This window comes from Dermacentor variabilis, chromosome 9 (genome assembly GCF_050947875.1).
Source record: "Dermacentor variabilis isolate Ectoservices chromosome 9, ASM5094787v1, whole genome shotgun sequence".
NCBI classification, from domain to species: Eukaryota; Metazoa; Arthropoda; class Arachnida; order Ixodida; family Ixodidae; genus Dermacentor; species Dermacentor variabilis.
The window spans coordinates 135636724-135661829 of record NC_134576.1 but is presented as its reverse complement, the minus strand read 5'-3'; the positions used below and the strand labels follow the sequence as shown (position 1 = coordinate 135661829).

The window sequence follows — 25106 nt, the reverse complement described above, 5'->3', positions numbered from 1 at the left end:
CAGTGTTTTGCTGTCAAGAAAACGATATTCTGTGATCAGTTTGGGTTGTGCGATATGTTTATGTGGTTTTAATTTGGAAATCAGTAGTGTTTTCAATTGTTATGTGACCAAGGCGGCCACGTTATTCGTGAAGCCTGGCATAGTTGCGTTATCGCACTCGCATGGCACTATGGTCTGTTTGCGACTGTTCTGAATGTGCTGCCGCTGCCCTTTGTCATGTAAGTGTTGCAGTGCTTTGCTGTCAAGAAAACGACATTCTGTGATTAGTTTGGGTTGTGCGATCTGTTTGAGCCGGGCATAATAGCGTTATCGCACTTGCATTGCGCTGTGGTATGATAGCGGCTGTCCTGAATGTGCTGCCGCTGCCCCTTGTCATGTAAGTGTTGCAGGGTTTTGCCGTCAAGAAAACGACGTTCTGTGATTAGTTTGGGTTGTGCGATCTGTTTGTGTAGTTTAATTTGGAAATCAGTAGTGTTTCCAGTTGGAGGGCGCGGAGTGGAGGGCACTAATCAGCTCTTCAAGTTCATTGCCATGTTATGTGAGGCGCCTTTTCACTGACGCTGTAATTAAGGCGTTAAGGGCAGTGTAAGGACGAAAGTTAGAGGGACGAAATCGTGCCTGTGTGTCCCTAGCGTCGGGGTCGGTCGCTATGCGTGATCCTAACAAGAAAGCATTTTGCAGAATGCGAAGAAAGGCGGCAAAATTTCTGTCTGTGCGCACCTTGCCGATCTCCGCAATAGAGCCGTCATCGTGGTGTTTTAGTCTCCCGTTTAGCAAGAGTGTTGCAAACAAGGGAACTGGTTCAAACAGGCTTTTTTTTTAATGATTCAATACTAGTTCGGTATCCCAAGAGGTGAGGCCAAGTGCTCGCCCTATTTTCTTCCCTCGCGCTACAGCGCACTGACAGAATTTTGCGTGCACCATACCGTGCTTTTATCGTTTGCGCTTCAGGTTCTCGATTGTGTTTTCGCCCCCTTTACCCAAGTGATGGGTATTTCATGATATTACCGGGTACCACATGTGTCCATATATTGTGTCCAATATATGAAACGGCCAAATTCGATTTTATTTGACGCCTCAAACGGTAGTAATGTATTGAGTCCCTTGTAGCTTTGTGCTTGTTATCAATTTTACTATTTGGCGAATGATACAGCAAGTACGCTGCATAACTCGCTTGTGGATACTGCATACGTGAGTCGAGTATGCCCTTGGTATAAAATAACTTGTATGCTTTAGGTAGTACGATTGTTTGCAGTTTGGGACATGTGTCGGAATGTACGCTGTGCGCCCTTCGCGCTTTACGGCGGCCTGCCTAGTTCGTGCGGGTGCCATGTGTGCGCATGGAGTTCGCGAAGCGCTCTCGCAGTTTTTTTTTTATATATATATACATGTGTTCTGTTCACGCGCTTCGCACAACAGGGCATGTCGCAGTTCTTTGTCCTTGTGCAACACATTTTCCTAGCGTGCGTCTGTGCATTATTTGATACCTGTTTCACACGGGGCTCTTTTAGCCGCTATCCAGTCCGTTACAAATCGAATTTCTCGGTCGTGATTGGCTCCTCTGCGCTAGCTACGAGAGTGAGCCAGTCGCATCGATAATTTCGATCCGGATCGGGCTTGATCGCGATCGAGAGTGGTCGTGTGACACCGGTTTTACACATGGTTCCCACATAGGGAACACTTTAAGTTCAATGCTACTGAGTGAAGAGCAAGTGCATATATATGCCAGTGGTGGCATGTGGGCAAGTCTTTCTGGTGAAGCCAATACTTGCGAATTCAAAACATTTCAATTACCAGCGTAGTGCATCAATGTGTCTACTTCGACAAAATGGAGCACCAGTGCAGATATCTGAGCATACCTGTCCAGGGCAGCAAGTGTGTCTACATTGAAACCACTACCAGCATGTGCAGCAGTTCTATTTCCAGCAGCGGGACTGCACAATAATCAGTAGGGTGCTCTCAAGCTGTTTATCTATGAAGCTCTGCCTGGACTGTGTGCCAAATATTTTTGGACGTTAAAGTGGGGGTGAATTGGTAAACATCAGTGGAACTGTGCCTGGACTTTGTGGCAAATGTTTTTGGATGTGAAAGTGTGAGTGAACTGGCAAAGAATTTGCTCTGGGCTACATGTGTTAGGCGTTTTTCTCATTCAGAGTGCTTTTTTCTTCTTTTTACTTTAGGAGACTGGAGATGTGCGCCAAGTGTGACATGTCAGTGTGCTAATTAATGTATTTGCTGGTTTAAAAATTATTCGTTGCAACTTTATTTTTGCCAGAGAGGTACAACTTTGCCTCTTGTAAAGGCCTTTTTAGATAAAACACTTACTATTTATTATGACCATTGCTTCCTTTGTTACACAAATGCAGCTTCCAGTGCATTCCAGTTTATTTCCATGTTTATGTAAGTTTCTAATATGAGACTTGCATATTCATTTCTCACGTTCTGGAGTGGCAAGATGCAGCATTACTGTCTCATCGTTCGCTGTACTACAGTAGTGTTCACTTGTTACACTGAATCCCCCGTTTAAGTATTCTGTACTAATATCACTTTATTGCTTTTTTGTTGTATGGTTATTTTTTTGTCGCCATTACCTTCTTTGATATATCCTAAAGGCAATATTTCCAATTTTGCATTGTTCCCATTTTTTTTTATTTCTGTCGCAGGGTTGTTTTATGATGGTATGCGGTGGTATTTCTTTTTGTGCTCTTTTCAAGCTTCTAGATGATTGGTAACATTGCTTGGAGGCAGTTACCATCCAATTCATACTCTTGCATTTTTCAGTCTACTTCTTCCATTCGCTCCTATGTCACTTCTGCATAACTCTAGTCCATCTAATAGCACGCGCACTTTACTATGATAAATTAGACACTTTAGTACACTCCAGGTTTGTCTGTTCATTTTTGTATTTGTACTTGGAATTTTGTTTATGTGCTAGTGAATGTTCACTTTCGAGTTCATTACGAATCCTTTCTGCGACTTTTGTCATTGTTGATGTACTTTTACTTCTATTTGCATTTCTCACACAGTTTGTTCGAACCTTGCATAAGCATTACGTTTTAATAAAGTGTTTTTGCTTTGTCACAATGCTCTCATTTCATGCACTCTTGGCATGAAGGGCTTGGCCTGGCCATCTGCCAAGACGCGGCCATTTGTTCTTTGCAGGATGTCATTCCCATTTTGATTGTAAGCATCGTAGCTTGCTAAAGGTGGTATTAAGGATTTATTATTCCTAACAGGCTCATTTTCGTGCGACTTGGTAGAGGATGCGCCGGGCATGCGGGGAACAGTGCTTGGCACTGCGCCATGGCTCTTACAGTCAACACCGACGCTTCCACTCATCTGGGGCGCGATTGGAGATCGTTGTTCGAAACGCCCGATCAGTTTCACCTCACGCGATTCGCCTAGGCCGTGCCAACGGGTGCGGCTGACGACGTCTAGCTGCGCGGCATAGGCCAGTCGCGTGAGGCGAAACTAAACGCATGTTTTGAACAACGATGTCTGATCGCGCCCGTCACCCGCGAAAATTAGCTTCAGATGATCGTAAACCTTTCAAGACCGCTTCTAGACCAGCTTTTTGATAACGTCCTATAAACGTTTAGAAATTGGTTACGAATAGTTTTGGCAAAGGGATTACTTGTGTCTTTCCCAATCCTATTTCTAGACCAGCTTTTCGAATACGTCTTGCAGACCTGTTCTAGATCGTCTCAAGTAAGTAATTAAGCCGGACATTAGCAGAGATATACGACGTTTTCCCGCCGGAGTTCTCTCATTCGTGTCTTCTTTAGCCCGTTTTTATCGTCTTGGATAAACGCTACGAAAACGTTACGTATCTCTTTTGTGCTACCTGGGGAGTCTCAAAAAATTAAGTATTATGAAAATACGGCTCTTGCAGAACCCTTGTACATAACATAACCAATTCACGAAAGATACATATAGACATATCGAATTTGTCCGCTTTGAATGGTGTAATGGATGCCGTTTACAGAACCGCGCTATCCGTTCTTAAGAGGAAGCTTTAGCTCAGGTGCTCCTATCTAAATACATGTAAAAGGAGAATTCGTTTTTCTCGGCAACCACTGCACCAAATTTGACGAGGTTTGTTGCATTTGAAAGAAAAACTTAAAATCTAGTGACTGTTGGTTTCGAATTTTTGAGTTAGATCGTCAATTTTTTATTAAAAATTGGCAAAAATCGAAAATTTTCAAAAAGCGAAACTATCAAGTTTACAACTCTGTAACTTAACCACTAAAAATGATAATACAATTCTGTGAATTGCATCTAATAGTACATCTAAAGCGGACAAAATTGATATGTTACACATGAATATAAAAAATTTAATCATAGAGAAATGCAACTTTTGCAAAACCGTTGTAACCAACGTAACAAATTCACGTAAGATGTAAAATGACAAATCGAATTTGTCCGCTTTGAATGATCTAATGGATGCCGTTTACAGAACCGCGATATCGTTTCTTGATGTAGACCCAGGTAGCACAAAAGAGATACGTAACGTTTTCGTAGCGTTTATCCAAGACGATAAAAACGGGTTAAAGAAGACACGAATGAGAGAACTTCGGCGGGAAAACGTCGGATATCTCTGCTAATGTCCGGCTTAATTGCTTTCTTGAGACGATCTAGAACAGGTCTGCAAGACGTATTCGAAAAGCTGGTCTAGAAATAGGATTGGGAAAGACACAAGTAATCCCTTTGCCAAAACTATTCGTAACCAATTTCTAAACGTTTTTAGGACGTTATCAAAAAGCTGGTCTAGAAGCGGTCTTGAAAGGTTTACGATCATCTGAAGCTAATTTTCGCGGGTGACGGGCGCGATGAGACATCGTTGTTCAAAACACGCGTTTAGTTTCGCCTCACGCGACTGGCCTATGCCGCGCAGACGTCGTCAGCCGCACCCGTTGGCACGGCCTAGGCCAATCGCGTGAGGTGAAACTGATCGGGCGTTTCGAACAACGATCTCCAATCGCGCCCCAGATGAGTAGAAGCGTCGGTGTTGACTGTAAGAGCCATGGCGCTGTGCCAAGCACTGTTCCCCGCATGGCCGGCGCATCGTCTACCAAGTCGCACGAAAATGAGCCTGTTAGGAATAATAAATCCTTAATACCGCCTTTAGTAAGCTACGATGCTTACAACCACAATGGGAATGACACCCTGCAAAGAACAAATGGCCACGTCTTGGCAGGTGGCCAGACCAAGCCCTTCATGCCAAGAGTGCATGAAATGAGAACATTGTGACAAAGCAAGAACACTTTATTAAAATGTAATGCTTATGCAAGGTTCGAACAAACTGTGTAAGAAATGCAAATAGAAATAAAAGTACATCAACAATGACAAAAGTCGCAGAAAGGATTCGTAATGAACTCGAAAGTGAACATTCACTAGCACATAAACAAAATTCCAAGTACACATACAAAAATGAACAGAAAAACCTGGAGTGTACTAAAGTGTCTAATTTATCATAGTAAAGTGCGCGTGCTATTAGATGGACTAGAGTTATGCAGAAGTGACATCGGAGCGAATGGAAGAAGTAGACTGAAAAATGCAAGAGTATGAATTGGATGGTAACTGCCTCCAAGCAATGTTACCAATCATCTAGAAGCTTGAAAAGAGCACAAAAAGAAATACCACCGCATACCATCATAAAACAATCCTGTGACAGAAATTAAAAAAATGGGAACAATGCAAAATTGGAAATATTGCCTTTAGGATATATCAAAGAAGGTAATGGCGAGAAAAAAATAACCATACAACAAAAAAGCAATCAAGTGAAATTAGTACAGAATACTTAAACGGGGGATTCAGTGTAACAATTAAGTGAACACTACTGTAGTACAGCGAACGATGAGACAGTAATGCTGCATCTTGCCACTCCAGAACGTGAGAAATGAATATGCAAGCCTCATATTAGAAACTTACATAAACATGGAAATAAACTGGAATGCACTGGAAGCTGCATTTGTGTAACAAAGGAAGCAATGGTCATAATAAATAGTAAGTGTTTTATCTAAAAAGCCCTTTACAAGAGGCAAAGTTGTACCTCTCTGGTAAAAACAAAGTTGCAACGAATAATTTGCAAGCCAGCAAATACAATAATTAGCACACTGACATGTCCCACTTTGCGCACATCTCCAGTCTCCTAAAGTAAACAAAAAAGCACTCTGAATGAGAAAAACGTTTAACACATGTAGCCCAGAGCAAATTCTTTGCCAGTTCACTCACACTTTCACATCCAAAAACATTTGCCACAAAGTCCAGGCACAGTTCCACTGATGTTTACCAATTCACCCAGACAGAGCTTCATAGATAAACAGCTTGAGAGCACCCTACTGATTATTGTGCAGTCCCGCTGCTGGAAATAGAACTGCCGCACATGCTGGTAGTGGTTTCAATCTAGACACACTTGCTGCGCTGGACAGGTATGTTCAGATATCTGCACTGGTGCTCTATTTTGTCGAAGTAGACACATTGATGCACTACGCTGGTAATTGAAATGTTTTGAATGCACAAGTATTGGCTTCACCAGAAAGACTTGCCCACATACCACCACTGGCATATATATGCACTTGCTCTTCACTCAGTAGCATTGAACTTAAAGTGTTCCCTATGTGGGAGCCATGTGTAAAACCGGTGTCACACGACCACTCTCGATCGCGATCAAGCGCGATCCGGATCAAAATTATTGATGCGACTGGCTCACTCTCGTAGCTTGCGCAGAGGAGCCATCACGACCGAGAAATTCGATTTGTAACGGACTGGATAGCGGCTAAAAGAGCCCCGTGTGAAACCGGTACCAAATAATGCACAGACGTACGCTAGGAAAATGTGTTGCACAAGGACAAAGAACTGCAACATGCCCTGTTGTGCGAAGCGCGCGAACAGAACACATGTATATATATATATATTAAAAAAAACTGCGAGAGCGCTTCGCGAACTCCATGCGCACACATGGCACCCGCACGAACTCGGCAGGCCGCCGTAAAGCGCGAAGGGCGCACAGCGTACATTCCGACACATTTCCCAAACTGCAAACAATCGTACTACCTAAAGCATACAAGTTATTTTATACCAAGGGCATACTCGACTCACGTATGCAGTATGCACAAGCGAGTTATGCAGCGTACATGCTGTATCCATTCGCCAAATAGTAAAATTGATAACAAGCACAAAGCTACAAGGGACTCAATACATTACTACCATTTGAGGCGTCAAATAAAATCGAATTTGGCCGTTTCATATATTGGACACAATATATGGACACATGTGGTACACGGTAATACCATGAAATACCCATCACGTGGGTAAAGGGGGCGAAAATACAATCGAGAACCTGAAGCGCAAACGATAAAAGCACGGTATGGTGCACGCAAAATTCTGTCAGTGCGCTGTAGCGCGAGGGAAGAAAATAGGGTGAGCACTTGACCTCACCTTTTGGGATACCGCACTAGTAGTGAATCATTAAAAAAAAAGCCTGTTTGAACCAGTTCCCTTGTCTGCAACACTCTTGCTAAACGGGAGACTAAAATACCACGATGATGGCTCTATTGCGGAGATCGGCAAGGTGCGCACAGACAGAAATTTTGCCGCCTTTCTTCGCATTCTGCAAAATGCTTTCTTGTTAGGATCACGCATAGCGGCCGACCCCGACGCTAGGGACACACAGGCACGATTTCGTCCCTCTAACTTTCGTCCTTATACTGCCCTTAACGCCTTAATTACAGCGTCAGTGAAAAGGCGCCTCACATAACATGACAGTGAACTTGAAGAGCTGATTAGTGCCCTCCACTCCGCGCCCTCCAATTGAAAACACTACTGATTTCCAAATTAATCTACACAAACAGATCGCACAACCCAAACTAATCACAGAACGTCGTTTTCTTGACGGCAAAACCCTGCAACACTTACATGACAAAGGGCAGCGGCAGCACATTCAGAACAGCCGCTATCATACCACAGCGCAATGCAAGTGCGATAACGTTATTTTGCCCGGCTCAAACAGATCGCACAACCCAAACTAATCACAGAATGTCGTTTTCTTGACAGGAAAGCACTGCAACACTTACATGACAAAGGGCAGCGGCAGCACATTCAGAACAGTCGCAAACAGACCATAGTGCCATGCGAGTGCGATAACGTAACTATGCCCGGCTTCACGAATAACGTGGCCGCCTTGATCAAATAACAATTGAAAACACTACTGATTTCCAAATTAAAACCACACAAACATATCGCACAACCCAAACTGATCACAGAATATCGTTTTCTTTACAGCAAAACACTGCAACACTTACATAGCAAAGGGCAGCGGCAGCACGTTCAGAACAGCCGCAAACACACCACAGCGCAATGCGAGTGCGGTGACGTGACGACGCCATGACGACGCGACTATGCCCCGGCTCGCCCGGCTGCCCGGCATCACGAATCACGTGGCCACCTTGGTCACATGATTTGACGACGGTATCGCCACCTTGCGCAAGGTTGGATCGCGTTGATGGGTTGTTGAATATTGTAGAAGCCGCTAAAGAGGCTGACGCGCCGTGGCGTGGCGGTGGCGTTTTGAGTCGTTTGCAAAACGTATTCACCCCTCGTTTTTAAGCTGTCTGGCTTCCAACGTTATCAAAACGTATTCACCCCTCGTTTTTAAGCTATCTTGTTTGGAACGTCTTTGATGCGTCGATTTTGGTCAAAAATCCTTTTCAGACGTTGAATCCCTTAATACGACGTTTTCAAGACTTTGTGTGCTACCTGGGGAGCTATGAATTTGTAAACTTGGTGCTTCTATTTTTTTCAAACGGTCAAATATTTGAAATTCGTTTTAAGAAAATTCAAACCCTAAATCGAAATTACGCTTCCAACAGTCACTAGAATTTAACTTTCTCTTTCAAATGCGACAAATTTCATCAAAATCGGTCCAGGGGTTATCTCATAAAAACGTTTTTGCGTTTTACATGTATTTGAATAGGCCCCGTCGGAGTTGGGCCCGAGCTAAAGCTTCCTCTTAATGCAGAGCTACTACATTGTAAACTTCGTCCTTCTATTTTTTTTTTTTGACGTCTCGAATTTTTAAAAATATTTCAAACAATGTTCCCGCCCTAAATCGAAATTCCCCTTCCAACAGACACTAGAATTTAACTTACTCTCTCAAATGCAACAAATTTCATTATAAGCGATTCACGAGTTATCTCAGAAAAGCGTTTCTGCGTTTTACATGTATTTGAATAGGCCGCGTCGGAGTTGGGCTCAAGCTAAAGCTTCCTCTTAAACGATTTGCCTAGGGATCAAATACATGAATAATAATTGCATTGCCATTGCCAAAGATGCTGCAAACGAATTGTTGAACGCTACGCACTCTGTCAATACAAGTAAAATATGTATTTTTTCATAATATATTATACTCAAATGTGCCAAAAATTGTGCCCAACTTAACTGATGTCGATGCTTCCATGTGTTTTGTCTATTTAATAAGCAAAGAAAATATCCCACTAACTTTACAACTACGTCGGTTCGAAACCAAAAAAGCAGTGCGTGCCGCTGATATGAAAAATGTAAAGGCCATGAAATGAACAAGTTGAGGACAAATATGTTAATGAAACTTTGTCATTCAAGATCCTTGTTTGCATTCTTGCACATATGCAACGGCCAGTGAAAAATCTAAGTGACGCTGTCATTTGCTCCAATGTCTTACGCAGGAGCAGCTGTCAACGGTCGTGTATCGTGAGTAATTGCACCGAAATTATAGTCGCAGCAGAGAGCACGTATAAAAAGCAGGAGTTCTGCAGAATATACGAGGGCGAGTCAAATGAAAGTGAGCCAATGCAAATATATGACAAACGGGGTACTTTATTTAAATGTAGCCTCCATGAGCATTTAGACATTTGTCCCATTGACTAAGGAGTCGCGCGATTCCGGTCTCATAAAATTCCTTGGGTTGCTGCTTTAAAAAGTCTGCAGCTGATTCTTTCGCGTCATCGTCCGACACGAATGTGGTTCGTTTGAGCTGTTTTTTTTTTCGGTTGCCACAAAATGTGGATGTCGCAAGCCGACAGGTCTGGGCTGTGTGGCGGATGTTGCAGCGTTTCCCACTTGAACGTTGCCAGTTTTGTATTAAATACATCAGCGATGTGGGGTCGGGCATTGTCGTAGAACAAGATTGCCCCATTAGTCAATTTTCCACGTCGTTTCTTCTTGATTGCAACACGCAGCAGTTCCGGCGTTTCACAGTATCGGAAACAATTGATAGTCTCTCAAGACTTAGCGAATTCTATCCGTAATGGTCCCTGACGATCGAAAAATAAAAGTCAACAACACCTTTCCGGCGGAAATGATGGCCTTTGCTTTCTTTTGGGGTGGTGAATTCGAATGTTTCCATTGTAAGCTTTGCCGTCGTGTTTCAGGCTCGTAGTAGTGACACCATCATGGTTCGTCCCCGATCACAATTGCAGACAAGAAATCGTCACCCTTATTGTGATACCGGACCCAATGAGTAAACACAGCGCCGAACTTCTCCGTATTCTGGCGGCGGTTCAAAATCTTGGGCATCCACTGCGCACACAAGAGCCGATAACCGATAAGTTCATGAATTATGGAGTGAACGGTGACGGTGAACCCAACCGTGACTGATGTTCACACGCTCTGCCAGTTCATCGATGCTTATCCTCCGTTCTTGTGTCATCAGCTCATTAACCTTTGCAATTTTGTTAGGGGTGATTGCACGATGGCTTTGGCCCGGTCTGGGATCGTCTTTGCAACTTTCACGTCCTTCTTTAAACCGTTTGTTCTAACGCTTCACAGTGGCCAATGAAATGCAATGTTCAATGTACACGACAGCCATACGGTGACTAATTTCTTTTTGGGAAACACCTACAGCTGTCAAAAACCTCACGGCACCACGCTGGTCAACTTCTGGAGCGTCCATTACGTCACGCAACCATGTTCAACACAGTGTATGAGCGTATTAAAGAACATTTATGCTCACACCTGCGTGTCACTTCTGTAAATGAGAGATGCCTGCGTTCTACGCGCAAGCCTTGCAGACAGTGAACAGAACCATAATTGCGCGGGGTGGGTAGGCTCACTTTCATTTGACTCGCCCTCGTACATTAGAAATGCGAAGATACAATGGAATATACAAATGCGAAGATACAGCTTGACAAAGGGCAGAAAATTGCCACTGGAAACAAAGTTCACTGCACGTATACACAAAACCTCGCAACAAGATATCTAAACATACGCAAAGTCTCCAATAAATCTACGCATCTAAGAAAAAGTCATGATATATAACGGGTCAGACAAGGCAAATAAACATGTTGCGCAATCACAGATTCACAGAATCCTAGATCCCGACCCAATTCCATCCACTCCCCCCGATGTATCGCGCGCGACGGAAGGCGGCGCGCTTGCTCCCAGCTTTTCTCCTTTGCGCACACAAGACTTTGCCGCCATCGTCGGCTCACCCATTCCCCCCCCCCCCACCCCCCACACGCTTTCACTCGCCCATACAGCATGCGGCGCGCGGTCACGATGTTATCGCCCTTGGACTTTATGCGGAACATGAGGGCGACGGCAGGAATGCGCCTAGAGTCTCCATATAATTGCTGTCACAATAATATAATAAGAGTATCCGGCAGCTGAAGCGTCCCATGGCCCACTAATTTCAGCAAAAGAAGTAACAAAATAGAACTTTCACCATGCGACAATTCGCTGCGCCGCAACGTTGTTTCTTTTTTCTTTTGTGCGGCGGGGGAACCGTAATGACAAAAAAAAAAAGAAAACGCAAAGGAAAGTATGTTGATCCCAATCGGATGCCTACTTTGGGCAACTAATGTGGCTATTAAAGGAATATCGAAGAAAACACGAGACGCTTGGTCCACCAAGAACCATGCGCATACTGCTCGGTATCATACACCGGCGAGACAAGACTTTCCGGAGAGGTTGCTCTCAAGCGAACGCGGTGCAATCCGTCGAGTCCCCACAGCGATGGCGGCGAGCGACCATTGTTTCTTTTTCTCGTCTGCTAGCTAGAAAACAACCAAAACTCTGCCAGGCGAAAATGCACTCGGCCAGCGAAAACCGAACGCGCACCGGAGTGCGCCGCGCGGTGGTCGGGGCAACACGAGAAAAACGCATGCGCTCTGGCTGGCTCTGGCAGGCCCCGGGTAAGAAAGCGAGATAAAAAAAATTGAAGAGACTCAATGTGTCGTCGCGATTAAAAGTCAAAGTAGAAAAAATAAATAAGAATGTAGTTACCCTGGCTGTCTTTAGTGTCTTCACTGGATGCTATGGCGCAGGTGAAAAAAAAAATGTTGATATATTTTTTATGTGACATGACGGCACGAATGAACCACCACAACGCTTCGTCTCATCGGGCCTCGCTGCGAGCTTTGTCAACTTGTCTGATAGTGTGTTGATTTGGCTTGTCACGTTGTATGGCCCGATGTACGATTTTGGAAAAGTTACTGCACCTTTGGCGTCAAATATTTATGGGAACATTAAACTTACAAAGTACCGCAATTGAAGATCTAAAGCACACGTTCGGAAATGTCAATGCACCTTTCACATGAAAAGTTTATGAGAACTTTATACCCATAAGGTTACGGAATTGACATCCACGCGCTCCGTAGATTTCATGATAGAGTGTAGATTCCGCGGCCTCCGCGAGATGCCGCGGCGAGCCCGTTCGCCATCAAAACGTCCTTGAAACTTTGTCCTCGGATGGGGCTGCTTGCGTTATGTGACTCCCGGTGCATGGACGTTTCGCTAAATCCCGCGCGATTTCGCAACTTTCGCGGTGAAATGCCTTTGGAGCGTGAAAAAGACGTTCTAGACAAAATCCAGAATGATTGCCTGCGCCGGGGCTTGCTTCGGTTGGCGGTGCATGGACAGCACGAAAAAATATCGGGGGAGGGGGGCTGAAGCCCCATAACCCCCCCCCCCCTGGCTAGGCCCCTGATATATATATATATATATATATATATATATATATATATATATATATATATATATATATATATATATATATATATGAGCGAGAAGGAAGGCAACCGAGTGGCCCGATTTTTATTAGTCATATATCTTAAGAGTCAAGCAGACACAGACAGCAAGGACAGCACGGGGGAACTTACTTGTACTTACTAAGTGAATTAAAGAAATTATTATTTAATGAAAATGAAAGTGAATGAAATTCAAAAACAACTGGCCGCAGGTGAGATGCCAGACCTCGTCTCTGCATAGGCATGCAACGTTTTTCCCAAGTGAGTTACCGTGGCGCCGTTCTCCCATTCACTTTCTGTGGTATTTATGTTTAACTGTTAGAAGTAACCCTGGGGGTGTTAGCCAGCGCCACCACTCACAAACTTAAGCGGCGGATGTGGAACATCCTTTCTGCCGCAGGCGTCACGAGTACGGGATCTGTATGGGTGACGGCAACTAGTCAATAAATCCACACATACTAACTCAAGCCATAAATCTTGCCCGATTCGGCACCATCGTAATGGAATGAACTAGAAGAAAGGGAACCGAGGGACTGTATTTTATTAGTCTTATCATAAGAAGGCTACAACATAAGCGGTCTTTTGCCATACTAAACTTGACAAGATGGTTACTCTGTTCACTACATGCAGGTCCTGCTTCAGGCATCTAGCAATGACACTTTAGCAAAATGGAAGGGCGCTACCTGTTCGAAAGCGTACCAGTCGGCAAGATGAGTGAACTTCAAAAGTGATTACCTCATTCAGCTGTCTTCGGACGCCAAGACGTTAAAAAAACGAATTCTCTTACCTGCGTTGCGCAAAAAATGCGCACCTTTCACGTTACAGGTACAGCGCGTCGTATGACGTTGTACACTTGTTTAAAGTGGCACTCGAATCTAGAGTGTCGTGTCAGGCTCTGGACACCTGCTGAGCATCGTTAAAATATAGATGCTTTCCGGTGACGCACCCGCATCTCGTGTTTTCGGAAACTGGGATGGTCGATTAGGAAAGCAAATTTCCAGAATGCAACGCTGGTTGGCTATTCACCGGTGTAGTGAACTTTGTCCCCTCGCTTCATCACTCCACTCGATTGTATTCATGTTTGCGCCTGTACAATGTAACGTCAAGCAAAGAGAATGCTCATCTTCTATTTATAAGTGACGTTAATCGCGATACGCATCTGTACAGTGAACGCACTTAATGCCTGGCTCCAACGAAAGTGATTCTTATGCACACGTGCTAAATGATATGAAAGGAAACATTTAAACCGCGTGTAAACAGCTTTTCATCTGTTCTTGTAAGCCCGAACCTCATTCACTGCAATTTGCTCTAATCGAAGGAATGGTGATTTAACAACACTCTCTGTTCTCGTTTTGAAGAGTGTATTCCCGCCGGGAGAAGGTGACGGAATCACCAATTGTATGGTATGGTGTGAATAATGTTATTTTGGTCTAGAGTGATTAGTCTGGGACTGTGCCTTCTCTTTATTTGCGATCAATGTTTCCAATAAATGCTTTCATTCAATCAGTAAGTACAATTTTCCCTATGTTGTCCTTATGTTGTCCCGTAGTGTATTTGTTGGCTTAGCACACACACACACACACACACACACACACACACACACACACACACACACACACACACACACACACATATATATATATATATATATATATATATATATATATATATGGGCATGTTCAGATAAGAACGGTAATCGAGGTCCCATGACCATTTTTTGTTTTCAATGAAATTTTTATATCTGATGGGCAAATGTGTCCACACAAAGGAATGAACGTTAGTTTTGCAAGAAACTTCGTAGTTTTCTCGGAAAAAAATCGTATGTCACAAGAGGTGGAGAACGTCGTTTTTGCCACTTCGCAAAGTTGCAAGTTTGGAGCCTCACTGCATGCACAATAAATTTTTTCCGCACATAAGTATTTTTTCGTGACCTCTTTGCAACATTTACTATACGAACAAATAAAAAAACATTTTCTCGCTGCGTCAATCTTCTAAATAAAAAAGCCCAAACTTCACTTCCGGAGCTATTCGGTGCAAAAAAGGCACTTTTCAGGGCAGCCTCAGGGCAAGATGCGTAAAGATCTCCACACTGAATCTCTTTCTCAGTATTTTCCAGCTACTTTTACTCACTTTAGGCAAGTTTTGTAGTTTTACACTTGATAGATATTTTTCAATATGGCCTCAAATTCGGCCGAAGATCAAAAACGTCAAAAAAGTGACAACTTTGACTTCGATTAAAAAAAAAACATCATCGTCGAATTTCATTAAAATTTGCCTGAATAATCCTCAATACTCGATAATATTAGGGTACCAAAAAAGTGTTGCATTATATTGTTTTAAAGTATGAAAATGAATACAAAACTGAGTTTATGATTCTGTTATCTAGAGTTGCTTATTACTGCCTCTTAGAAATAGTAACTCTCCGAAATTTGTTCTAGCACTCACTGAACTTGGTTACATTTTATTTACCACAATATCCGAACCATCCTCAATGTTTGTAGAGCTTCTACTCGCTTGTTAGCGGCGTTCTTGATGCGTCAAAATGGGAATAAATTCGCTATTTCACCTGATGTCTCAAGAACTGGCTGGCGGCGGTCAAACGTTTTTTGTATTGCCTAATTTATCATAGTAAGTTACATTGGTATGTAATCGATTCTTTAAAAATATTAGATCATTTATCGGCGCTTAGAAAAGTTTTTATATATAAAAATGAATATTAATGTGTTTCTGAAGCCGACGTGTCCGCACCTGCATCTGTTTACCTCTGTGTTCAATGGTTCGAGAGGGCACTGTCAGGAGACAAAACGTCGTCTTCTGAGGGGGACAATTGATATGCAAGGTTTTTAATCAGCAGGAGTTTTAATAGGGACACAATTTACAAATGGAATGCTGCTTTATGTGCAGATTGCAATTCAGAAAATCGTAAGAAGAAATAAACGGCAGCAGTTGACTTCGGTATGCGCACATTATATTGTCGTGCCCGAAGCACAAACCAGATCACAGTCTCTTCCATTCCGAAGCAGCGGTGGATGCCACGTAGGATGCACTGCCTCCATTTGATTGAACGTACTTCCACATGTGGAGTGTCTGAACTCCAGGCACTTTCTTTGCCGTTTTCCATTCTTCCTTCTTCATTTCGCGAAAGTCTGCAAGCTCCCTCTGTGGGAGCTCCAGAATGGTGATATTCTTTAGCGTTCCTTGAATTGCGTCCACGAAGCCGCTGGCTGTTTGTATGGCCTCACTTGCAGGCTTCCGCAAGTTGTGGTGTGATGCTCGATGTTTCACAAGGCCACCAACGCCGTCGCAAGCATTTTTGCCATGTCCAGTGGCCGAAAACATCCATTTCATCTCTTGACATTCACTGCGTTGTAGCTCATGAAACTGATATTTATTCTTGAAGTGAGCGGGAGCCCCGTCGCTCACATGTGTTATCTTGGTGTAGATTGGCGCGTTGTCTTCGAGGTGTGCTTTGATTTTTGACAGAGCCAAACATGCATGAGCTGAATCATGAGACATATCGTCGGAAATAACGGCGTAGTTCTGAGTCGATTTTCTTGACGTGACAACGCAGGTAAACACGGTGACCTGCTTTTTCTGCCAATGGTACGCTTGTACTGCGTCTGGAAGCACAACTGTCCAGTTTTCGGCGAAATCAAAATGCAAAACAATTGCACCTCTCTCGCAGCTCTGTTTTTCTTCATGTATTGCTTTTGCTTGCACAGATCTGATATAGTTGTGGGGAATCCATTTCATGGTCATTCTTAGAAATTCTCTCATAAATGATGAAGCGGTCAGAGTTTTTTTAACTAGCTCACCGTATTCCCATGAAGCAATCAACACCTCGTCCTCGCTGCTCATGTCAAAATTTTCCAAAGTGAAAATGCCATCTTGTGGACAGTGCTCACAATTCCTGAGGAAACATGACGCAGTAGGTTCCTGGCATACGCAGAGACTCTGCATATCGTCGGGAGAAAGCGACCTTCCAGAGGCGTTCTGCAGTCCCACGAGGCACAACTGAAAGTTTGCACAGCACACGCAGACACACACTTGCCACTGTGGCGAGCATTTCACCCACTTAGGACGCAAGGATATGAATTTTGTGAGGCCAACCTGGGAGGCAGGGTGAGCTTGCTTGTAGAGGCGGAATGCTTCTCGCAAGGACCGTGTCATGAACCGTTTAGGTACCCATTCCTTCTCTCCCTCCTTTTCGATTCTCACAACATCCTTTTTGTTCGGTGTCTGTCTAGAGCAATCGAGTTCATCCATGGTGTAATATTCTAAAACGGTGGTAATGTCTTCGTGTTGTAGCTTACATCTTGTATATCGCTCCTGTGTTGACCATACGCCGTCTTCATCCACCATCTTCTTCGATTTTTGAATAACGTACCTCGTTGCCTCTGGAATAACTTCCTGCACATATTTCACAGTTAGGTTGCGTGGTAGCAGTGTCAGCAGCTGGCAACGCTCTTGAAAGGACGTACACCTATTGTAGGCAGAATGTAGGTTGTCTTCCCAGCTGCTGCATTGCGCACACTTTTCTTGCGACGCACGCGAAGTCTCTGGGATATTATATGCTGCCTGTATCCCTGATCGTATTTTCGTCACCATAGCTCTGGCCACCTCTTCCTGCTTTCGCTTTGCATAGGAAAGTCTGAGGCGTTTTTTTAGAGCGCTCGGTGGCTTTAGGGGCGAGATTTCGGAGGTAAGGCTGACACTGGAGTTTAAATTTTCTACGATTTCTTCTCCAGGGCGGAATTCTTCGAATGTTTCGGTCGACTCTGCCTGCATATTATCTATGTCTTCTTTGAACCGACGGTAACAATTCTGACAGATGAAGTCACTTTCTCGTACTCGGAGAGCTTCTTCGGGAAGTAGGACTTTTTTGAGAGCAGCGACATTGAGTGTCTTTACACTGCGAAAATTACGTCCTTTTTCAATTCTCTGTTTGTGCCTTTTTGAGTAGTCGGCACAAAACGTTCGCCGCGGAAATCTCTTCATGAATGCAAAAGCTCACCGCTTCCGAAGATTATCGTGGGACAGAAGAGCAGGCGATGGATGCAGGGCCCAGGGCTGCTTTTCCAAAAAAAAGAGATGGACAGATGGATGGATTTTTAACACAGGCTGCCCGCCGTCGACACTGACGCTGGTTCGGTCTGGCGTACGAGCTGAGACTGAGATACCAAGAATGCTTGTCGTGGGAGCCCTCGAGCGCAGAGAAACCACGTGAGTACAGAAAACGACCCCACCCTCTACCAGAGAACACCACGCGCGCTCGTCGAGGTCAGACGTGCCTAAACACTGCTCCACAGCACGTACGTTGGCCCGAACCGCCGCCCCCAGCCGGGGGTCCCCGAGGCACCGCGAGCGGGACGGCTCGCCCCGAGACCCTGAGCGTCTCTCCCCAGCTCCGGAGAGACGCTCAGCCGTCGAGCTATGCGTCACTCGGACTCCGCCACTCCGCCGGCGACGTCAGCCGTTAACATGAAAGTAACGGTTGAAGGACACACCGTAACCGCACTCTACCAGGCCTGCAAAACGACACGCGAAACTCGAGATTCGAACAACGTCCGCTCATCGGGCCTGTCTCGGTCGAAGGTCCAAGGCTGAGGTATAACTGCCAGGCGTTCGGTGCGTTGCGGTGGAAAGATGATAGCGGCGGCTAAAGCCTTGGTTCGGTGGCGGCACACATGGTGCTATGAAATTCAGGGCCGCGCCGGGCGTTATATAGCTATCGGAGCGGCTGCCAAGCGCGGTTCATCCATGGAGCGGCGGCAGCTCGTTAAAGGCATCTTGAGAGTAGCGACGGGTGCATTAAATGTTTGCATAAACGACCACTAACCACACGTCACTCCAAGATAACGTTCTCAACTATGCTTACAGTAAGTTAAGTCCCACTGTTAGAAGAGTACGAAAGCGAATAGGAGCTTTAGACCTTTGATTGTAAGAAAAAAAAAACACTTAAAAATTACACTTATGAACTCAGCAACTGTAGCGTTTAAATGTTACCCACAAAAATACAATACTAAATCCAGCTTCTCACGATAGCGCATCCTAAGAGAAAATACTGAGCAATCGTAGGGATTGAAATCATGAACTCAGTTTTGTATTCATTTTCATACTTTAAAACAATATAATGCAACACTTTTTTGGTACCCTAATATTATCGAGTATTGAGGATTATTCAGGCAAATTTTAGTGAAATTCGACGAAGATGTTTTTTTTTTAATCGAAGTCAAAGTTGTCACTTTTTTGACGTTTTTGATCTTCGGCCGAATTTGAGGCCATATTGAAAAATATCTATCAAGTGTAAAACTACAAAACTTGCCTAAAGTGAGTAAAAGTAGCTGGAAAATACTGAGAAAGAGATTCAGTGTGGAGATCTTTACGCATCTTGCCCTGAGGCTGCCCTGAAAAGTGCCTTTTTTGCACCGAATAGCTCCGGAAGCGAAGTTTGGGCTTTTTTATTTAGAAGATTGACACAGCTAGAAAATGTTTTTTTATTTGTTCGTATAGTACATGTTGCAAAGAGGTCACGAAAAAATACTTATGTGCGGAAAAAATTTATTGTGCATGCAGTGAGGCTCCAAACTTGCAACTTTGCGAAGTGGCAAAAACGACGTTCTCCACCTCTTGTGACATACGATTTTTTTCCGAGAAAACTACGAAGTTTCTTGCAAAACTAACGTTCATTCCTTTGTGTGGACACATTTGCCCATCAGATATAAAAATTTCATTGAAAACAAAAAATGGTCATGGGACCTCGATTACCGTTCTTATCTGAACATGCCCATATATATATATATATATATATATATATATATACGTGTGCGTGCGCTCGCCTACGCTGAGCTGTGTGTTTAAGGCTCTGCTCGTTGTGGTGGAAATTTACGACTGCTTTCAATTGGCGACCTTAGAGGCATGAGCGACACGTGTGTGAACGTCTGCCAAGCCTGGAGGCCAAGCCCGTTTATAGGCCAAATAATCGCGGAGAGCACGTGTGTGCGAACTTCTTCCATCTGCAGCTGACGAATACTGACGTAGGCGCCCACCTCGCAGCTTTTCGTATGGTTTTCTATTTTGAACAAATGCTTTACGCCCTCAGGATGAACGACTATCTGACATGACCCTTTACAGGAATGACCACGACCCTTCACAGGAATGGCAACAGGTTTCGAACTGATGAAAGAATGCGAAAAAGAAATGGAGTTACCTAGACGCCTCAGGAAAAACAGCATAAAGTTCAGAATTACAAGGTTGTGGAACTAGCACACGAAAGGGACTCGTTTTCGTGTCCTGTTTTAGAGCGCTCCTCCGATGAGGCGCCCGTTCCCGCGGCGACCGTCGGCGTGACCGAGTCACGAGGACAGCGAAAGATTAAAGCGAACAGGGAGCGCCGCGGGAGGGGGGATGAAAGACGCGAGGAGGAAAGCGGAGAGGAGGGTGCAGCGCAACCAGGCAACACCTCCTAGAGAACCAGGAGGCAGAAAGCGGAGGACGGTATGGCGAAAAGGATGAGGAGGAAAGCGGAGTGCCGGCACGACCAGGCACGCGGCCAGCGTGTAAACAAAGCGCTTTCGCGGGCTTCGGACCCATTGCGCATGCGCTGTGCGCGAGCCACGCATTCCCCTGTTCGCTCTTTCTTTCTGAGCAATGAGCGATATGACCGGCGCAAATGCCTCGACTGCTGCTGCGGCTAAACGAGCTGCCTGAGCAGAGGTTCAGCGGCGTCGGCGAGGGCACCTTGTCCGTCAGAATCAGATTTTTTTTTGCCATAAAATACCGCGAATCCGAAACAGCTAAACAGCAGCGCTCGAAATTTACATTACGTAGTATCGTAATTGTCGTTGGGAAATTTGTGTTTCTTTTTTTTTACGTTGCTTTAGTTAATACCCGCCGTGGTTGCTCACTGGCTATGGCGTTAGGCTGCTGAGCACAAGGTCGCGGGATCCAATCCCGGCCGCGGCGGCCGCATTTCGATGGGGGCGCAATGCGAAAACGCCCGTGTACTTAGATTTAGGTGCACGTTAAAGAACCCCAGGTGGTCGAAACTTCCGGAGTCCTCCACTACGGCGTGTATCATAATTAGAAAGTGGTTTTGGCACGTAAAACCCCATAATTTAATTTAATTAAACAACAATAAATCTTGAACCATGGGTCCAACGTAACTTGTCCCAAAATGAATCTATATATGTATAGGAGAAGCACAACTTCGGGGTTGTTTTCGGTTTATATATCCAACAGTTTCGATCGGTAGGCCGACCTTTTTCAAGGCATAAGTAAAGTTTCGTTCGTTCTCCGTCCTCGCTTCACCGTTGGAACTTGAAGCTTCTCGGACGATGATCGGCAGTTGTTGATCAAACGCAGACAGGAAGCGATGCAGATCAGATGTACAAGAAATATTTATACGCAAACTTTTCTATATACATGGCAGGTAAAACAAATACATTACAAAGTTGAACAATTGAGAAACAAAGTCTCACTCTTCGACTGTCTCAATGACTGTTAGAGCCCAGACTCGTTTTAACGTACATAGTACTGAGGCTCACTGATCTATCAGCAATCCTGATTTCAGCCAAGTCTAACGTACATGGTACGGAGCCTCACTGATCTATCAGTAATCCTGATTTCAGCCAAGTCTAAGGGACAGCATGTCGTCCCGATTTTTATAGCCCAATTACACAAAGAAAAAAAAAGGCGGCAGGGCCGTTGGCCCGTCCCACAGGTTCAGTTGCCAATCAGAGTCAACCGTTTGTTAAGCCACAACCCACAGGGATGGGCTTACTCTTCAAAATAAACATATTGGAAAACAAAGCTATTTTCCTTCTTCCCTAAAACTCCGATGCCCTCTCATTTCTCCGTAGTTAGTGACGGGGTCAGCAAAACACGCCAGGCCCGAACAAGTTGTCGCTAGACCGTTTCAAATCCCAACGGCGTCTAGGCCGCAAATGTCTCGGAAGCAGGGGCATCGATACCACGTAGTGCGGCCGTACTCAAAGTTTGTCCGCGTGGGAGACTGATGGCCCTCCTTGTACTTCAGAGTTATTGTCTACAAGACAAAGTTCTTCGAGTGCGTGTTTCCAAGACGCCGTCGTCCGAACGCACTCTTTACGTGTGCCCCGCATTCCTGCAGCGTGCACTGTCAGCTGGCCTTCTACACCACACCGGCAGCCGCACCCAACAACAAGGCTGGCGATTGCGTTCCGGACGCGTAGAAGATTAGGTCCCTGCTCACTGCATGCGGAACGGGGTCAGCGTTGCTAAGCCCTTCTTAACCTCGGCGGCGCCTCCAATTAGTCAGGCACTCGGGAGCCACAGCCACAATACCTTGTACAGCGGTCCCTTTCAAGGCTGGTCTGTGTGGACTCGTGTGACCGTCGGCGGACTGCCAACACCGTGCGCACAATGCCGACTTCCCGGAATCGGCACTCGCCCACCTGGCACCTGCCGCGACGCGTCACCCAACACCGCGCGGTGCCTGTGACCCCACATAACACAGCAACTGTCGCCCGGCTGACACGGGGCAAGTGAACCCCCTCTCTATGCACAACGCACGTGGCCGATTCGTGACACTGAAGAACCCGAACAATCAGAGCGACCTTACACGTCCCTCCTAAAGAGTATACTGGGCTCACAATGTGCCCAGCTATACTACAAGAGCCAAAGGGCGCTGTATCGTAAAATTTAGGCTCTGAAGGTTCCGTCAAAGAAAATTGACATACGCTGCCCAACACGGGTGCTGCGGAGCCCGTAAGGAACAGGAAAATGAACTAAAAGGACCACGAAAAAAAAACAATTTTCTCACAGCGATAAAAGAAAAGGGCGAAAGCTCAACACATTCATGACAGTGAGCATGCAAAAGAAATACTCATGTAAGTACAGGAACACTTTCCAACGCGCTGCACTGCACAACAGCAGAAAAGTGACATATACAGGGTATATACATAGTATGTCCACAGTCTTATAACCCTCACACACATGGACGACAACAACCACAGAAAGTTCCATCAAGGCTGAACTGTCCCACGCACACGTCCTTCGGGTGAACGGGAACATTCGCGCCTGTCCCAGCTGGCATGGCTGTTTTTGTCTATCCTTTCTTTTCTGCTCTTTACTCGATTGGCTCCCATGAACGATTCGAGAGCCTTGATAAGGCATCAACATTGGCGTTACATGTTCCTTTCCGGTGACGCACCGTTACATTGTAGCGCTGTAGTGAAAGCGCCCATCTTGCTAACTTGTCCCCCTGCGGGGTGCTGGTTGTCAAATATGACAATGGGTTATGATCAGAGACAACATTCACCACTGCTCCGAAAAGCCAGTAGTCAAATTTCCTGAGTGCCCAAATAATAGCAAAGGCTTCTCTCTCTATAGTCGACCAGCGCGCCTGTGTCGGGTTAAAGCGATGGTTAGGAAAAGCGATCGGCTTTTCTTTTCCGTCCACTGACATTTGAGCTAAACAGGCACCAGCCACCGTCGCCGACGCATCAGTGAATAGCCGGTACGGCTGATGAGGCTCAGGAGTGTTCATGGCGACAGCCAGACAGAGAGTTAACTTTTGACTTTCGAACACGCACTGCGCATCTTCCAACCTTGGAATTGAATTAGGAACCCCTCGCCTTGTCAAAGCTGTAAGCGGGCTCCCCGCATCGGCGTAGTTCTCTCTCAGAGTTGAGGGCACCGCAATTTCACCCGTCCAAGTTTGCTGCAACATTGATAGGGACCCATTTGGGTTTCTACCGTACAATGGCCTGAACGGCGCCACCCCGGTGGTATCATGCGGCACTTCGTGATACGCCCACAGAACAAATGGGATCAGCTTATCCCACTTTCTTCGGTCCCGTTCCATTACATGATACAACATATTTTTGAGGACTCTGTTCCCTCTCTCAACCACTCCGTTGCCCTCAGGGTGTTCGGCAGTGGAGAACCTGGGTGAACAGCCCAGTTTTTCTAACATTAACTGTGTCAGTTGAGATTTAAAGTTAGTACCTTGGTCTGAATAGATCGTTTCCGGCACTCCAGTAAAACTGAAAATTTTCCGTAAAGCCTCGCATGTGGCCCTCGCTGTCAGGGATCGGAGCGGCACTACCTCATTGCGTCTTTCTTCTGGTAGGACCAGCTGTCTGACTCCCGCTAAGGAATCCCAATGGTACAAAAGTCCGTCTGACACGAGCATGCCAGCTTTGCCGTTTCTCGCATCATACCAGGCCTTTTTCTGGCTTTCATCGGCAAGCTGAGCAGCTCGAAATTCCTCCCGCTGACTGTGCACCCCAGTGACTTCTTGTATGAGACTATTCTCTTGCAATTTAGGGATTTCATCTGTCGTTTCTTCGAAACTTAGACCGCAGTCCGGCTCAGTGTTATCGACCATTTCGACTGATCGGACCCCAACGGAACTGGCTACTCGCGGAATATTTTCTCGTGCAAACTCCTCTTTTTCCTGCGCCTGTAGTAGTTCCCAATCTTCCTTTGACAGCAGGCAGTCAACCCCCTTTGCAAGTTCGTCTGTAACTGCGCACACCAGATCGATCCTCTGCGGTTGTATCACAGCCCCCGGGCGATGCATGCCTACGGGCAGCGTAGCTAGGTTAGCTCGAATGGTCTTTCCGAATGCCGACTCGAGCCTTACTGTTCCCGATGGCTCCTGTAAAACGACCGGCAACATACTTTTACGGACGACCGTTATCTCACTACCTGTGTCCAACACAGCTTCTGTTGCTATATTCCCGCACATGATAGGGATAAGGTCCAGCTTTGACCTCCCTGAACTAGAATTTTGAGCTACGACTTGCACTCTAGCGCTTAGCACCCTTTCTTGCTCTGGTGGAGGTTCTTCACTTACAACAGCAACCTTCTGTACCCTTTGTTTTTGCACAGTCGGCGCCTTCCCCTGCTGTTCTTTATTTGAAGCTTTTGGGCAGTCTCTGGCTAGGTGACCCTGTACATGACACACGTGGCATTTTAAGTTTGTCCTCTGCGGGCTAGCTAGTTTTGAGTGCTGCAGCAGTGAGGCTGTTGCGGCTGGCTTAGTTGCTCGTCCTTTCCCTTTAGCTTGCTCGAAAGTCTCGAGCACTTTCGCCACCTCCACTGGCTTAAACCAATCTT

At 45.3% G+C, this 25106-nt stretch overlaps 1 protein-coding gene across 1 annotated transcript; it reads right to left on the bottom strand.

Annotated features, from left to right (window-relative positions):
• Positions 1–15247: 15247 nt before the first annotated feature.
• LOC142557607 (uncharacterized) lies at positions 15248–18027 on the bottom strand. The gene has a single exon (XM_075669569.1). It carries the CDS (start codon positions 17997–17999, stop codon positions 15999–16001), a length of 2001 nt encoding a protein of 666 aa, XP_075525684.1. The 5' UTR covers positions 18000–18027; the 3' UTR covers positions 15248–15998.
• Between the last annotated feature and the right edge of the window lie 7079 nt (positions 18028–25106).

Coding starts and splice junctions, on each gene's coding strand:
- LOC142557607 (XM_075669569.1), bottom strand. CDS start 17,999: ATGAAGAGATTTCCGCGGCGAACGTTTTGTGCCGACTACTCAAAAAGG.